Source organism: Rhipicephalus microplus, chromosome X (genome assembly GCF_043290135.1).
Source record: "Rhipicephalus microplus isolate Deutch F79 chromosome X, USDA_Rmic, whole genome shotgun sequence".
Taxonomy (NCBI): domain Eukaryota; kingdom Metazoa; phylum Arthropoda; class Arachnida; order Ixodida; family Ixodidae; genus Rhipicephalus; species Rhipicephalus microplus.
The window spans coordinates 314,448,697-314,466,017 of record NC_134710.1 but is presented as its reverse complement, the minus strand read 5'-3'; the positions used below and the strand labels follow the sequence as shown (position 1 = coordinate 314,466,017).

At 43.5% G+C, this 17,321-nt stretch overlaps 1 protein-coding gene across 1 annotated transcript in view; it reads left to right on the top strand.

Annotated features, from left to right (window-relative positions):
- Positions 1 to 8,428, top strand: part of LOC142777223 (uncharacterized) — a 36,653-nt gene extending 28,225 nt beyond the window's left edge. Inside the window, exons 6-8 of the mRNA XM_075881551.1 lie at positions 1,954 to 2,169; positions 3,527 to 3,626; positions 7,626 to 8,428. Of these exons, the coding sequence (XP_075737666.1) occupies positions 1,954 to 2,169; positions 3,527 to 3,626; positions 7,626 to 7,743 (434 nt within the window). The 3' untranslated portion in view covers positions 7,744 to 8,428. The remainder of the gene's footprint in view (positions 1 to 1,953; positions 2,170 to 3,526; positions 3,627 to 7,625) is intronic.
- The last annotated feature ends 8,893 nt before the right edge of the window (positions 8,429 to 17,321 follow it).

Genomic DNA, 17,321 nt, shown 5'->3' with positions numbered 1-17,321 from the left:
AATCAGGAAATGTTCAGCAAAATTGCTTGTTGGCCTAGTTGGTACTTGCTTGATGGCATATTTTTTGCCGCGAACCAACACAAACATAGGGCGAAGAAACAGATGACAACAAAAGTTGAATGTGCCGCCTTCCTTGTCGTGTGTTTTTTTTTGCTCTTTGTTTGTGGTATTTTATGAATAAAAATGTCAAAAACGTTTTCAGAAGTTTCACTTCACCACCTTGGGCTTTCATTCTCACCAATTTTACTTGGATCATGAAATTCACAACGGTTCATTTTTTAATTCCTACCAAACAAAAAAAAACAAGGTTACAAGTGCGTTCGAAGCCCGCAAGCATGATGACTAGTCAACTTTGTGTGCCACCCATAATTCCCAGGCTGGCTGAACGATCGAAGCACTAGAGTCTCCTGTAGTTAACTTTACAAAACCCTATGACTAAGGGTATCTAGGCTGTGACGTCAGCGAACTTAGAAGCCCTGTTGACATGTCACACGTGACTCCACACTATGCGAACAACACAACCGAAACGCTCACCTGCCTTTTCCGGTGGCGATATTATGCTGTAAGTTATTGGCGATGGATCATAAGCGTCCGCCTGAATCAGGAAAAGTTTGTGTGGAGAGCTTTTTCATTTTTTTCATTTATTCCATCAGACATTGAAATGGTGGCACAATATACGTAGTCACTGTCATGATATTTCCCGTACGCATCTGCAACGTCACGCAGTTTGCGTTTTTTTTACATTTTCTCTAGTGCTTCGTTTCTAGACTGCGAAATTCAAATAAATTAGTTGCCATTTTTACCTACTTGTCGTTTGCTCGCCCACAGCTGTAATTACACTCATATATATATATATATATATATATATATATATATATATATATATATATATTTATATATATATTTATATATATATATATATATATATATATATTACCTTGACAAGATAGCTATTATAATATCGCCTGCAGTTTTACGTCTCAAAACAAAGGCTTATGAGAGGCGTGGTAGTAGAGGGCTCCCGGAATTTCCGTACATGAACCTGCATTGACATACCCGTGCACGGACCTCTAGCATTTCTCCACCGCCAAAGTGGTACCACAGTGGCCGGGATATAACCCTTAACCTTCGGAACATCAAGAAGCTAAAGTCTATCCGAAATAGAGCCGCATTGTTTACACCATCCAACAACGACTTTCATTCTAGTGTTACTAAACTAAAGTACTGAAGAACTTGTATCTACAGCCATTGGTAGCCCCTTGCTGCGTTTCACAGTAATGTGTTTTTTTTTTTGTATATACAATGATGTTTTGCTGCTCCATCACTTCCCGATCCCAACCCTACATGTATATCCTGCCCTTTACAAATCAACAGCCAGAGTATCAGGTGCATTTCTGGAAAGACTCAAGCTTCTACAAAGTAAGCGCAACCAGGCGTCATTGTGATAGAATAATCTTCGCTAAAGTGCTGTCAGTAAAAATGACTGAAACCATTTTCATGAACAGTTCATTATTGTAGAAGAATTTTCTTTAAATACGGCTTTAGTGATTTTGGCCTGTGGTACTTTTTTGACGTTGCCCTTGGTTTTCTTAAAATATGCTGAGCACTCCTAAATTAGTTAAATAGGCATATAATAAATAAATAAATAAATAAATAAATAAATAAATAAATAAATAAATAAGCACTCTGTTCTTTTTTAAAGTTCATTACAGCATTCTTTGTAAGCACGAAGACCTCATGCTGTAGTCAGTTTCATGTCCGATTATGGTTACTAGCTATAGCCTCTACACTCCTCTAAGGCCCCGAAATTGAAAGCAAACGAACTGACTCCCATAAAAGATGGAGCCGTAGGATGCCGTCCCAGCATAACCACAAGTATGAGTTTAGAAATAATGTAGATATTACGGGACGTTGCCGGGCGTGTGCTGATGTAGCGTTGCGCTGTGTTCGTAGCCCGTCCGGTGACTACTGCCCCGATAGTAGCAAAAAGGTCAGCGGCAGCAGTCCACAGTGCCTGGAGTGCCAAAATGCGCAAGGCCACCAAAACTGTCCACAGTGAGTCCATACCAACGGAAGACGCAAGCGGCACAGCCTATGCGGTGAAAAAGCTGCCGACCACTGCAGGCCTGCGGCGGACGTCGACTTCAACAACCTTGGGCCACCGCAAAGGTATACGCGCGCGCTCACATTATAATGACTTTGGTGCGCGAAATATTTCATACTGGGGCTATCTTCGTTGAGTGCAAGGAATGTACAGTCGAAAGCGGGTTGTGAGATGCTGCAGAACATTTGCCAAGAATCAGTCACAAATTAGTGGGAACGGAATGACGGAGTGAAGAATCAAGCTTTTGGGAAAAAGGTGTAGCATTGGCTTGAAACCAGGGCTCGTTCGTTGGCCTCGAACTGAATTCCTAATAAACAGTGCCTAAAGAGACACTGAAATACTTTTTCAAGTAATCATGGAACGAATTCACTGCAAGAGGCTATTGTCTCAGGAATCCAACGCCGCAAAAAATTTAAGAATCTGTTCCGTACGAGTAGAGTTACGAAGATTTGTTGCAAGCTGCGAGGGCATTCTGTCGTTTCTCGTCCCGACAAAATTGCTGGAAGCTAAGCAGGGAGAAATGGCAGGGGCAAAGAGAATACGTCACACACGCCTCGTGGTCTTGAGCCCTTGTTTATTTATTTCTTCAAATGCGCGGCTTTTTCCGTGTGATCGCGTGTGCACACATGGGCAAGTCATGGCATCCCGCGGCGACCTTTGTACCGGCCAATCATTGATAGATAAGCTTTCTACAAGTGATTTTTGAGCGTCTTCTGTTATTAGTCGAGAGAAGAAAAAACAAAATTAGCTGATTTTGACCAGTTTTTTTAATTCCAGGGCACGTGCTGCGCTATAATATTTCGCTCGCATGTTGTATGGAGCCTCTACTTGCGATCTACTACCCTTTTCTGACCATGCTCAAAAAGTGTTGGTGTGAACGTTCATAGCAAAGGCACACATGCGATAGCGTATCCATATGCGACGATGGTGCACTTGATGACTTTTTCTCGGTGCTAATTATATTCAGTGAAGCATGCAGAAGCTCAACATTAGGTATCGTCGCATCGATAAGAAACATGAGGCTACCATAGGATACAATTTATACGACAGACTGATCCGTGATTGGAGAGTAGTATTGTAGTGTATGTAGTTGCTTTCAATTGTTGTATATAGGTATTATTTTAGGAACGTTTTAGCTGTAGGGGAAATGTTATGCGCAGCAGCGAGAACAAATGTGGTATGATTACTAAAAGATGTATACACGTGACACGAAGCAATATCGTTTATACAATTTCCATCAACAATTTAAGCTAATATAAAATTCCTTTCTGACGGGTGGCCCCAAATGTAGACTAAGTCATGCACCACGAATCCCTAACAGTGCTAACGATCATGTCATTTTCGTCGAATTACATCTCCCGACCTGGTGAGTTTTTATAAATAAAGCCTAGTTGCAACAAAGTGCTCCTTGTCCTTGCACAGGCGGCCAGGTTTTCGGCACACAAGATCCCGCTAAACGCAAACACCATCTGGAGGAAGTGACTGGAGTCAATGACATCTCGTCACGTACCGTCTACAAATTGTGAGTTGGGAGGGCCCTTCGCTTTTTGGTCATCGTATATTGTACCACCGACTTTAGTAGCTGAAGGGAAAAGAAAAAAAAGCATGCAGGGTAGATGAAGAGTTATACTGCGTATCAAAAGGTTCATTCAACAGTGTTGGACTAGCAATGGCCCTTTCCCTTAGAAGCAGCCATGCATGCAACATAAAGACATAGCTTTTTTTCGGCCACCTAGATTCAACACTCCCACATAACGACATAGTATACTTTTTTTTCGACCATCTAGATACAATATTCTTAAGACGTTCAAATAGGTAACTGATGGGCTGCCTGAAAAACTGATGCTGCAGGCCGTCCTAGAATAGGGTACCCAAATCTTAGCGCTCGCTATCACTGCGCACATGACATACGCTAACCTTATGGGCACACACGTTACATTTCACAAATAGCGTGCGCATTCAGTAAGACCAATCATGCCTACCGAATTTCAAACATTTTAGTCCTGCTAGGCAGTGCGTCGTCCTGCCTCAACTTCCCAACACGCGAATAGGCAATATCGCTGAAATATTCTATGCACCAGCTGGTGCAAGTCCACCTCTCTACCATGTTGCCTTGCAAGTCGATATGGTCATCGAAGATTAAATCTCAAATATTCACAAGTGTATGATAAGAATGAACTTTTATGCACATGAGTATCATCCAGTCATCCATATGACCTAGCAAAAAGTTTATATACAATAGATATTGCATATGTGCATTCGGCGCTCAATAATCACGCCGTAAATATGTCCAAGCAATAGATTATTTTCCCGTGTCACCAAAAACAAAACATTATTTCAGCAGGCAATGCAGTAAAACAAACATTTCAATCTGGTTATGTGAGAAAGATTAAGATGTTTCCATGCCTTGCAAAAAAGCCCTGCTGTTCTGTGGCCATAAGCTGAGAACACAAATGAAAACGCTTCTTCCGGAACTTTGCATGCATTTTTATGGAGTTTATATTGGTAATTTGATTGCCCCGCGATAATGCAGTCAGCTTGCGTGAACGCTTTTCGTGTCTTGCGAAAAATCCCTGCTCTTTTGCAGTCGTCACCTGAAAACATTTCATTTCATTTCATTTCATTTCATTTATTGATACTGTCAGTCCTTTGCGCGCTATTACAGGAGTGGAGTTGACTCATATAAAACAGAAATGTGCATAAGAGAAACACAAATGCAAACACTTCTTAATCCATCTTTATGGGTTTTATATTCAGAATTTTATTGTCCAGATTTGAACAGTCAGGTTAATGAACACGTGCCTCTCTTCCCCTCCCCATTTTCATGCGGGTTAGCATATTATTTCAATGTATACTTTTTACTGGTCGCGAAACTTCAGGCCATCAAGGTTGCTATAGGGACAGAACCTCCCGCCAAGGGCGCCCCTGCAGACAATGGGACTTTAATAGCAGCCGCTTAAACTGCATGTTTTTGGTGCTTTACGAGGTTTCCGCGGTGGAGCCTTGCCCTGGTGACTTCGCGGACATATTTCAGGAGAGGCAAACTCTATACGCCTTTAACACCACAAGAAGACCGCAATTATTACTCCCGTATTTTTTGTGGCTTTTGTGGTGTTTAGGGCGTCTAGAATTTTCCGTCAAAATGATTTACCAACTACACCAGCAACGAGTGCTTCGAAGTTGTATTTCAGAGGAGTTTCATGTTTTCGCCTCCTATGCCTTGCAGGATGCTTACCTGCGCGCAGCGCTTATTAAATATCTGTTCGGATGCGGCGGTTATGCTTATTCTGAAATCGGCGACAAGCCCCGTGCTGCTCACCTACTTAACGAACATTGACAGGCCATGCTTTTTAGGCATTATTTTTTCTTCAAGGCTTTAGCCGACGTCAGCGGAACAAATAGGACCAACATTGCCAGTTCACACTCGTACATACCGACAGGGACGGGGCGTCACCACGCCTCTTCGCTGCGAGACGTGCTTACGCACGCAACACACACAATGAAGTTTTTGTGCAATGTATCACCGCTTTGAAAAAGAAAACACTTAGCCTGAACATTTGAGACTATATATGACTCAGTTAAAACTTACTTTTGGGTGCATTACGGCGTGGTACTAACGCTCGGCTTATTGGAAATATGGCGCTGGTAGAAAAATTGTAGATTGCCCGCACGTCACAGCGTTCTCTGTCTCCGGCAGGCAGCACGTGAACTATGAAGCGAAAAAAGCAAGATCAATAGAATACTTCTACTCAAGCGAAAACCATAATGTTGCTTTATACATGCCTTGGTGGCTTAGTAGATAAGGTGTGCTGGTAAAGGTACCTGTTCACGTCGCAGGAATTGCGAAGGAGATGAAATGCAAAAACACATCTACTAAGGTTTACGGCCTTTTTATGAAGCTATATGTAACATTTTTCTTTTTTTCTTTTTTGCAAAATGTCAAAGGGCCCTCGCACGCTAGAATGTGGTAAGAGACTGTTTAAAGAATTTTTACAGCCATGCTTAGGCGGCTGATTGATCCAGACCTATTGAAATCTTTTAATGACTTAGAGAAAACCGGCAGGCTTCAAATATTCAATATTTTCATAATAAACAACTGCTTTCAGGCTGTAAGCTTCTGTTTTTTTTTTCAAAACAAGAACTAGAGAAGGCGTACATAGGGGTGCAAAAGTATAGGTATGCATAATTATAAACCCACGGAGGGCATTAAAACGGTGATGAATGAAAACGAACGGGGAAAAAGTTAGCAGCACAAGCAACTGTCGCAGTATTATCATAGGAAAGAAGTTTAACACCATTAGGTTTACGAAGATACAAGGAGCAAGCCATGTAAAACTGCAATATTCACGTCAATTACTGTTCCCGATTCGTGGAGCCGTCCATACGCATAATTTTCCTCAGTGGAATTGTCTGATGACTCTCGAGAAAGCTTGACTAGCTGCCTGCGCGGCAAGCACCCAGGTTCCGGCTCCTTTGAAAAACGTGCCCTGGGAACATCCAACAATATAGGGATCGCGCCTTTTCTCACCTTTGTTTGCTCTTTCACTCGGTAGTCTAACAATGGTGCCTTGTATAACGCAATCATCTTTACCAATGATGCCCTCCTTATCAAATTATCTTCCCATACAAGAATGTTTGGGGAAGCTAAACGCGAATGTATCTGCTTCTTGACGTGGTATCACCCGTTTCCACTTCTATCGTCTTTCTTAGTCAGAGAGAAACGTGAACGACACCCTTTTGACAGTTCCTCTATAGCTAGAGGAATAGTGCGGCCCATGGAATGTCTTCGGCATCGTTTGTCAAGCTGCCGCTAATTATTCTTCACGTTCAAAAACAGTAAACCACAAATATCTCGGCCCAATCCCGATAAAACAAGACGCCAATATAGCCAACCCACCATGCTGCCGTCTCGCTGGCATCGACGATGCCACCTTAGCACCGGTGGCATCGTCCGCCCTCCACCCTTCCGTCCTGCAAGTATTAGCGCGAGAGGTGGAGGATCAACCTTCCGTATTAGTGGAGGGCATCTACTCCCCAAAGCATTAGGAGGAGCACACTTCATAATACATGAGGGTGCCCGCTAAGTCTTATGCATTCTTGTGAACGGTTGTCAACTGCGCACAGTTTGGAAAAGGCCAGCCAGAAAGAAGACGGAGGAAAGAGATTGAGTGCAACCATAGCTCGATCTCTTTTTATGTCTTCTTTTGTATCCACAATCAAAAACTATGTGAAGTAGACACGGACAAAATTGCACACAGTACCATCACTGTGCACATCCTGATTGCATGATTGTCCGTGTCGACTTCACGCTGTATTCAACTATGAATACGTACCAAATATGTCGCATTACCTCTTTTAAATCTTCTTTCGTGTGGTCCTTTTACTAACTTGCGCAAATCACAAACATTTAGTATATGGAACGCGCTAACTAGTTCATAAAATTTCCTTGATTTTCATGAATTCGTCGGGTGCTAGTTAGTTGACTTCTTCTTGTTCTCATTTTTCTTTTTTCCCTCACTAGGGACGACCACATCATATCGGAGCTCCTGGGCGAGTACGCTGGTTTTCGCCCCAAGAAGCGCATACCCCGGTCACCGTCCATGACACCCGCCGGTGACTTCGTGAAGGAGATCGTGTAGCGCCTGTGCGCTCGCCCTCTGCGGTGCGGTGCTTGTCTGCCACAATGGTCGAGGAAACACGTCACAGCTGCGCAACGCAGCGTTCATTCTCTTAAAAGGAAGTGGATAATCGAACCCCTCTGCAAGTGCTACGCCATACTGTTGGTCTGCTAACAAGGGCCAATGATGTGCTAACCTGGGGATGAGTCGTAAATGTTAATGAACCCATGGACGCTTTCTCAGAATTCGCGTACCAATGTAACTCGGGGGCTGAAGCCGATGCGGTCCTCTTACGCACGCTGTATTATGCACAGCCATGTACTACAGAAGTGACCGAGATAGCGTCATGAGAAGCATACAACGTGAACAATAACCTTCGAAAGATGTAACACAGAAGAAATAGAAGTGCTAGACCGTTTACTTTTCCGTAGTATGCGTGCTATAAACTTTTCATAATGCAATTTCGGTCATTTCCTGCCAACTCCTTCCAGCTATTATTTTTCACCGAGCTATCAATATAGTTGACGAAAATTAATCCGGAGTGGTTTTAGGTGTTTATGATTCATAATAAAAACATATACATTCAAGTGCCGAATTATTCGTAATATATAAGATGCACATAGTTATGAAGACCTTGGTTGCGCGATGAGCTTTTCAGTGTGTGATGCACATGCCCAATAAAGTCACTCGTTCTCGAGGAATGAAATGTTTACGTGTCTTCACAACGCATGCGTATTGTAATTTCTATAGCTTCAGCATGTCGACCTTGTGGGATCACCGCTTACTCATTCAGGGCAATAGTTGATAAAACGTTCAAACTTTGTTACGCAGAGTGAGAGGCATCAAGAAACTGGAAAACTAGTGCGCACTACTTGTTCCGTTCATTTTGACCTTAGTACTTCAAACTTATAATTCAGCACAACTTTGTTAGAACAATTATACCAAACATGATTTGAAAGCGTTTTGTCTTGTCCACTTGGTTCTCCGCGTTGTAGAGCGGACAATAATGCTATGTCAAATGAACTTGCACAACGCCTTGTCATTGCAGTCGGCTCGCATGCCCGGGCCGAGCAGGCTTTGATAATGAATACGTGCCAGGAAATAATGGTGGAGCAATTCCCAGATCTCGACTGTCGGATTTGTATACTACTGTCCCATGACCAACCGGGCGCGTGTTCTTTGCTGTACACGTCTTTGTGCACATATGTAACTACGTACATCGCTTAAGTATCGTGAATGACCAAGGCATGTGCGTCAATCCACATTTTGTTCGTGCCACTACGACCCATCATAGTTGGAACTATCAGCACTGTAAAGGTCGACAGAATTGACTCGAGGTGCTCCCAGTGTTTCCTCGAACAAATATTTACGTCAAAAAATGTGCCACTCAGTTTATTGCACATACATAAAACAAATTCTCTTAATCCTGTCCAAATGTTACAAAAGCGTGCACTTAAAATAATAAATTATGCGGCATATAATGAACCCAGTGCGTATTTGTTTCACAAGCTGGATATTCTACCTTTTGATTACTTACGGCAGCATAACACTGCAGTCACCATCAATAATGTTATTGCACACAGTGTACCTTTCGTGTATCTATCTTTTCTTCCTCGTCCCGCGTCACTAAGTACATGACATTGCGGAACTTTATTCTTCCACCTACTAAAAACGTGTATGGTGAACGCTTACTACAGTTCGTAGGAGCGAAAGTGTTGAATAACATACTGATTCAGATTAGAGATTCTAAGGCTTTCTCGAGCACACTCAAAAAATATTTGCTACATGTAGATCAATAGTAATGACCATGCACCAAGCCTTACACATAGTTTGATGTTTCGTCTGTTTTTGATTATTACATTATTTATGAACAAAGTGCAACAATGTGTTCTATATACATTTCTGAGCATTTACTTCACCTTATATTCCAATGATCTCTTCTTGTATTTTTGTTCGTTTATTGAAAAATCAACGTTTTTTGATGTTCCGATTTTTTATATACAAATTGTATTCTGCATGTATACTTTCTCCCGTTAGACCCCCTACTAGCCTATGGCTATGGGTCTAATTAGTGTTGTGAATTTTTTTAAATGTAGTCATAACAACCTCAATAAAATAAAATGGAAAAAAATTCAACAGAGGGAGGGTCGCCGTGTAGCTCACTTGTTAGAGCATCCGACGGTTTATTCTAAGGTAGCCGTTTCTGCCCCTCTTATCTTTTCGTCCACTTTTCTTTCTTCCCTCTTACACTTCAAATACTTTTAATAATGTCCCTTCTACCTTCCATGGCATGATTGTTAAATTTCATGATTTTTGTGTCTGACAAAGAAAATGAGCCCTCATTGTGTACATTTATATTCTTCAATACTGTAGAGTGTTTCTTTTTTTTTATTGCATAATTATCTTGCTTTTGAAAGCTACAATATGGAAACAGTACTCCTGATAACAACCTTATTCGCGTGAAAATTCGCGCCTTGCACACTCCCCACATTGGCCTGCATTTATTCAAATACGACCTAGTTATTCGTCTTGATGATAGTGACAAGTATCGCTAGAATTATAACCTCCTTTCTCAATGGCTTGTGTTAACTACAAAGCTTGCATCGCACAATGCTGCTTGGCTAGAGGCACTTTAAGTTACAATAAGTAAAAAATCAGAGCCCTTCGACTACTGTGAAATTGTGAGGCGAGTGAAGCTATTACTGTGGCGGGTCTCACGTAATGAAGATCGTTATAGTGAATGTGTATAATAAAGTGAAGAAGAGCGGCGTCAGCGGCATTGCTGTGCGCTTCAGGGGCATCGCCATCAGCATGAGCTTGTGCTTGCTGCGCTTGGCCGGACGCTGCTGACTTCTTCTCCTTCTGCGTTTAGGTCTGCAAATTATTTCCGTAACAAGTGGTGGAGTCTTCTGGGTTTCGATCACCCTGGAGCTTTGGAATCGCATTTTTGGTCCACCAAATCACCGACGCAAGCGCCGCTCCAACTCCCCTACCGGCACCGCCTACTGGCCTTTGCGCCGCTTCTCTGCGTCTGGGATATCTCCCTCTTTACTGAGGCACCGAGGACAAGAACATTCACGACTTCATTTCTATGTACGAGTGAGTGATTGCGCACAACAAACAGGACGACACCGCCAAGTTGGTCTACGTGTCCTTCTACCTGTCGGACGTGGAAAAGCTGTGTTTCATAAAGCATGAAGCTGAACTCCATACGTGTTACGTCTTCAAAACGAGCCTCACACAAGTTTTTGGACGACCTGAGGTACGCAAACGCCTGCCGAACAACGCTTGCATATTCAGTCCCAGCAGCTTCGTGAGAATTTCACAATATATATTGAGGACCTTCTGGATCTTTGCAAGCGAGTCAACGGGTTGATGTCCGAAGAGCTTAAGATTAGGAACTTCATCAAGGGCATTGAGGACGACGCTTTCCAAATGTCGCTCTCTAAGAGTCCTCGCACTGTCGTTGAACTTGCTGAGTTATGCCAGAGTTTCGACTAGTTGAGCAGGCAACGTCTTTCCACCCGACGTCCCTTGGTACCCGACGACTCTTTGCCCAGCCTAACCACCCTTGGCATAGGAGACGACCATGCCCCTCTTCTCTCAAAGATTCGAGAATTCATCCGTGCTGAGGCCAGGCAGCAGAATACTTCTCTTCACTGGATTTACGTTCTGAATACTGGCAAGTTTCACTGGAAGCATCTGACTGACCGAAATTAGCCTTTGTCACACCCGATGAATTATAGGAATCTACCGTTAAGCCTTTCGTGTGCAGTCGTGGCCAAGTGGTTAATACAGTGGACTAGAAATCCATTGGGACATTCTCGCTTTTCGGCCTTAGTAATGCTCCAGTGACTCTTGAGAGAATGATGGACACCATTTTACGAGGCCTCAAGTGGAACACATATTTATGCTACCTCGAGGACGTAGTTGTCTTTTCGCCGATTTCAACGCCCATTTAAATCATCTCGAGCACGTTATCACACGCCTCACTGACGCCGGCCTTCATCTCAACCTCAAGAAGTGTCATTTTGGTGCCCGGCAGCTCGCCATTCTTGGCCTCGATGTATCGCAGGACGGCAGACTTCGAAGTTCCTTTATGTTCTTTGGCTTTCGAAGTCTGCCAAAAAACATAAAGGAACTTCGAAATTTTGTTGACTTGTCGTCATACTTTCGATGCTTTATTCATAATTTTGCTCCAATATGTGTGCTCTTACGGACCTTCTCAGTGGCAACAAGAACCTTTTCACCTAGTTACCAGACTGCGACGATGCATTCATTAAATTACGCCGCCTGCTAACTTCACCACCCATCCTCTAACACTACGATCCTCCTGCTCCCACGGTGGTTCATACTGATGCCAGCGGTGTCGGACTTGACGCTGTGCTCGCGCAACGGAAGACAGGGTTTATGAATACGGCATCGCCTACGCAAGCCGAACTCTGACGAAAGCTCCGTGACAGAGAAAAGTCTTTAGCTATTATTTGGGCCCTTGGAAAATTTCCCCTTACCTGTATGGTCACGCATTCAACCTCGTGTCTGACCGCCACGCCCTTTTTTGGCTATCCACACTCAAGCACCAATCCGGACGGCTTGCTCGCTGCGCGCTCAAACTTCAGGAGTACGACATCCGTGTTATTTACACATGCGGTCGTAAACAAACAGACGACGACGCCCTTTCTTGCTCACCCATATCGGATGATGGTGTTTGCCTCTCTTCCCTCGAGTCTGCACTTGCGTCATCCGCCTTGCGCAACATGACGGTGGAACAACGAATTGATCCTTGGATCAGTGGCCTGAGAAGCATTCTTGCTGATCCTCTCACTTCTTCGCCGTCTCGTGCTCTCCACTGCCAGGCTAGCAACTTTTTCCTAAGGAACGATCTTTTTTGTCGACGCAACTACCTTTCCGACAATCGCAAGTGGCTCCTTGTGATACCCCGCCATCTTCGAGCGGTTATGTTCAAAGTTTTCCACGTTAAGCCACAGTGCGCCAAGGCAAGCCTCTTCAAGACATACGCTAGGCTTTGACTAAGATTTGATTGGCGTGGCATGTATAACTGCGTACGGATATTCATTCGCTGGCGTGCTGAGTGCCTACGACGAAAGTTAACCCCCAGGCTAGTCGAGCCGTCACAACCTCTTCCTTGTCCTAATCGACCTTTTCATAGCTTCAGCATTGATATTTATGGACCACTACCATGAACTTTAGCTGGTAATTGCTGGATTATTGCTGCAATAGACAATGTCACACGATATGCCCAAACAGCCACGCTGTTGACTGCCACAACCCGTGACATAGGAACGTTTCTGTTGCAACGTTTCGTTTTCTGTCATAATGCCCCTCGCGAGCTCTTAAGTGACAGAAGCCGTGCCTTCCTTCCTGAAGCTTTGATGGCATTACTCGACAAATGCCGAATCGTGTACCGCCCAACTACAGCGTCCCACCCTCAGACGAAGGGCATGACGGAGCGCTTCAACCGTACTCTTGGCACTATGCTGTTGATGTATGCCATCTCTAATCATTTAAATTGGGACCAAGTTCTCCCGTTCGTCACCTACGTGTATGATACTGACGCACAAGCTAGTACTGGGTTTTGACCGTACTTTCTTCTAAACTGAAGAGAACCTTCCAATACAATAGACATTATTCTTTCATATAAACCTGATGAGTCGGAAAGTACTATACTCTGTCCGAAGCTACCCGGCATAAGTGCCACCAACTTGCCTGCTCCTTTTCTACCGAGAACCAGTGGCAGCAGCTCTTCAGTCAACCTGGGGACCGTTCAGCTCCAAACTTTCCACCTGGTTCATTGGTATGGCTTCGGGTACGTGCTACTTCACTGGCTGCTCCGCAAATCTTGTTCCCAAATACCTCGGACCTTAACGCGTTGTAGAGCAAACCTCACTCGTCAACTACATCATGGAGCTCATCATGCCATCCACAGACCTACGCTACCGCTGCCGTGACGTTGTCCACGTCTCTCGCCTCAAGCCATATTATGACCCATTAGTTTTTTCTTCTCACTAATCTACCAGGATGGCGCCTTTTTCTGTGGAGAACGATTGTAGTGAAGAATAGTGGCCTCAGCGACATTGCTCTGTGTCTCAGGGGCATCGCCATGAGCATGAGCTCGTGCTTGCTGCGCTTGGCCGGACGCTGCTGACTGCTTCTCCTTCTGCGTTCCTGTCTGCAAATAAACCCCGTAACAATATTATCATTAATCACAATATTGAGCAACCAAAGAGAAATAGACTCAGAAAGCCTGGTGTTTTTTTTGCGCGTGAAGACATTCAACGTTGATATCAGTATAAGTACGCCTGTTGTTTCGAAAGTATAAAAATGACATGTCGGTCATGTCTTCTGAAAATTCTTTTGTTTTTGAAAAAAAATGCATCAGTCTATCATACTAGAAAATTTATTCATCTTTACGTTTACGGCCGCGTAATATCTCCCCCCTACTGTTTTGTTTAAAGGCAAAAACGCTGAAATACTATAATAATCGGTTTGCTGAAAATTGTTTACGTGGCTTTCTTTCCGCGGACGCGGTCGGCAAAAACCAAGCCACACGCAGTTACAATGTCGAAAAAATGGCCAGCAATTTGGGGATAACTTTTCTGGTACGTAGCATACTGGGAATTCCTCATGCTCCGACGCGTGTCGTTGCTATAGTGGGACACACATGTCAGTGGGAAACTTGTCTGTGGGTGGATGAATAACGATCAGGTGACACCTCATCACGTGCGTTGAAATACGTCTGGCCACTGAATAGCGATTTGAGGTGGGCACAAGGGTCACCCATCCTGGAGATAACTCAATGCGTAACTGCTGTTTCCTGGCGAAAGACCAACCAATCCGACGCAACAAACTACGAACCCTGAGAGAGCAGGCTTAGGGGGATTCACTTCAACTAATGACATGCTCTTTACTACGTACTGTATGCATTTGTGGCACTGATTTTGCTAAAAGAAGGTTTATTATTTTATTGCGAGGTTGCACAAAAAAACGACCCAGTAACAAGAACAACAGTGTAAGTTTTTTTCAGTAAGGAATATACATAAGCCGACACAAACTTTATTGGTAATATCATTACATAAATGGCAGTGATTGATTGGAAATATTGCATGCGCATGGCACGTCTTAGGCAGTGATATTCATGTGCCGTATTTATAGGCATAAGTTAGGTTTTAAAAGGTGTATAAACAGAAATGCTGGCAAAGACTCCAAGGAATATTGTGTAGATTGTTCCAACGCAAAACTTTCTGAAGGAGAGGACTTTAGATGCTTCGTCAAAAACTAAAATTGACCGGTGGCGTTGATGGTTCCATTACGAATGATGAAAAATAAATTATCAAGTGACAACGTGGCAATATGGTATACACCATGACGTCACACATCACTAAAATTAGTGACGTCACTAAGGTATATTCAAGACGTAATCACACGCCACTGGTGCTTGGTCAATGGTGGGCCTATCATGGAGGCACTACAAAAGCAGATGAAATGAAGAAAGCCTCAAACACCTCTGAAACTGAAGCAGTCGAAAACAACATTAGGTGCAGAAATTTTATGAAGAGGGGAGGGGGAGGGCATCGATAGTTTCCAAAACTTAACTAGAGTGGACTCTGGTGCTGCCATCATTCAGTGACGACTGCGAATGATGGGTAGTACAAAGATTTGTCTAGTCTTCGCGCTTGCGGGCTTCAAACGCACTTGTGGTTTTGTTTATTGGAGTGTTTTGGTGTCGTTTCGAATAAAAGAATGGACCGTTGCAAACTGCGAAGTGCAGCTGCTGAACATTCCCTGATTCTCGTTTCGTGACACAGCAGCTCCAAGCAACGCAAAGCGAAAAGGAGCCGAAAGAACAAAAATTGTACAAATCTACGTACTATACCCATAATTCTTATGCTCGCTGATGCGCCATGCGTTGCAGCTTCCATAGACACTAGCCCCAGTGTACCCTCTAGTGTACTTACAGTACTCCATGGCAGAATAATCCCGTCCACTCAGAAGAAAAGAAGGAGAATATAGCTTTCGCTTTCGAATAATCTGAGGTCAATACACAAAGAACCTACCGAATTTTTAATTAACGTCAAAAAGGAAAGCAATAGGGAACGAGTAGTTTGGATTTTTAATTCCAAACAGCCCTCTTTACACTCACCAATCACTAGAATGTTTCATGTATAAAGGGGTGAGTGGAACTCGGACGCACCGTGCAGAAGATCACGTCCAGCAAATCCGCGTCGAGTGTTTCCCGGAAGGTTAATAAGCGCCTGCTGAACTGCAAGAATTTCTGCGATATTCAATTAAAGTGTGCGCTGACGAAGCCGGGGTGTTTGAAATTAGTCCCGAGCTTCCCGAAACATGCCTCAATTCAAATGAGTTTTTCTATTTTGTCTTATATAATGGTGTAATGGATGAGACACGGGTTATATTAGTCTCAATATAATGCACCCTAATTGGTATCATGCATCTTAGAATGCTCTAAGTGCTGACTGGAAATCACAAGAAAAACTGGGCGGGGTAATCCTGAATAGTTTGAAAACTAACAAGATGGATGAGAATTAAGCCGGTTCAAAGCAACGTTTTAGATATAATAATGTCGGTTTTAAGCCACAAAACGAGATGGTTCATTCTTTCGAAGTTAACTAATTAGACTATCTTCATTACGATGTCTGCGACGCATGTGCCAAGGCACTTTTGAAACAAGAGGAAGAAGTGTGCCCCAGGCCGACGCGCGTAAATTATAAGTATTCGCAACGAAATTACGATGCCTTGTACCACCTCTTCATTTATACTTTAACAGACCTGGTCTGGTGCCATCCCCTCTGTATTCAAGCTGTAGCGAACCTGAAAATATCCACCGTGTTTTCTCACATGCCCCTGTTTTAAAAATCAAAGGAAAAAAATGTTTCAAATTTTTCTTCTAAAAACTAGAAATTTCACTTACTACTCCGAATATTTTGTGATTTAGGGCAGCTTTGTTAGGACTCAGTGACAAGAACGTCTGCGGGGCGCTTTGCAAATTCCTAAGTGACACAACAAAATTACTTTACTGAGCCATTGATCAGCTCTCGATATTTACTAACCAATCTTACGTTTAGTATTTTCATTAATAAACTGTAATGACTTAACCTTCATATGCATTCCATGAAATGATTTTGCGCCAGTGACTCAAAAAATTCTATAATTTCTTTTTTTACATTTTTCACATTGTGCCAAATAATTTAGTCGTTTCGAAACAAAGTGATCATATTTCTCTAGCCTGGATAATCCTTTGTTGTTGACCCACATTAACGACCGGCTTCTTGGCCAATCCCCCTTAGTGGGTAAGAACCACAATACAGGATCAACCAAGCAAGCAAGCGATTCACGCGCACGTCATCGGCGGTTCTGCTTGCTCTTGTCTCAGCTAAAGTGTCACCTAGCGAGATGAGTAGCCGATCGCCAAGCCCCAAGTTACCACAGCGCGAGGCATCGTCTCCGCCAGCCGCACCACCGCTGACTTCGACCACGCACACCCCACCCGGCACAGCTGACAGCTCGCTGTCAGCGCTGCTCGAGCTCCTGAAGGTGCCATACACCGATGCGCTGGAAGA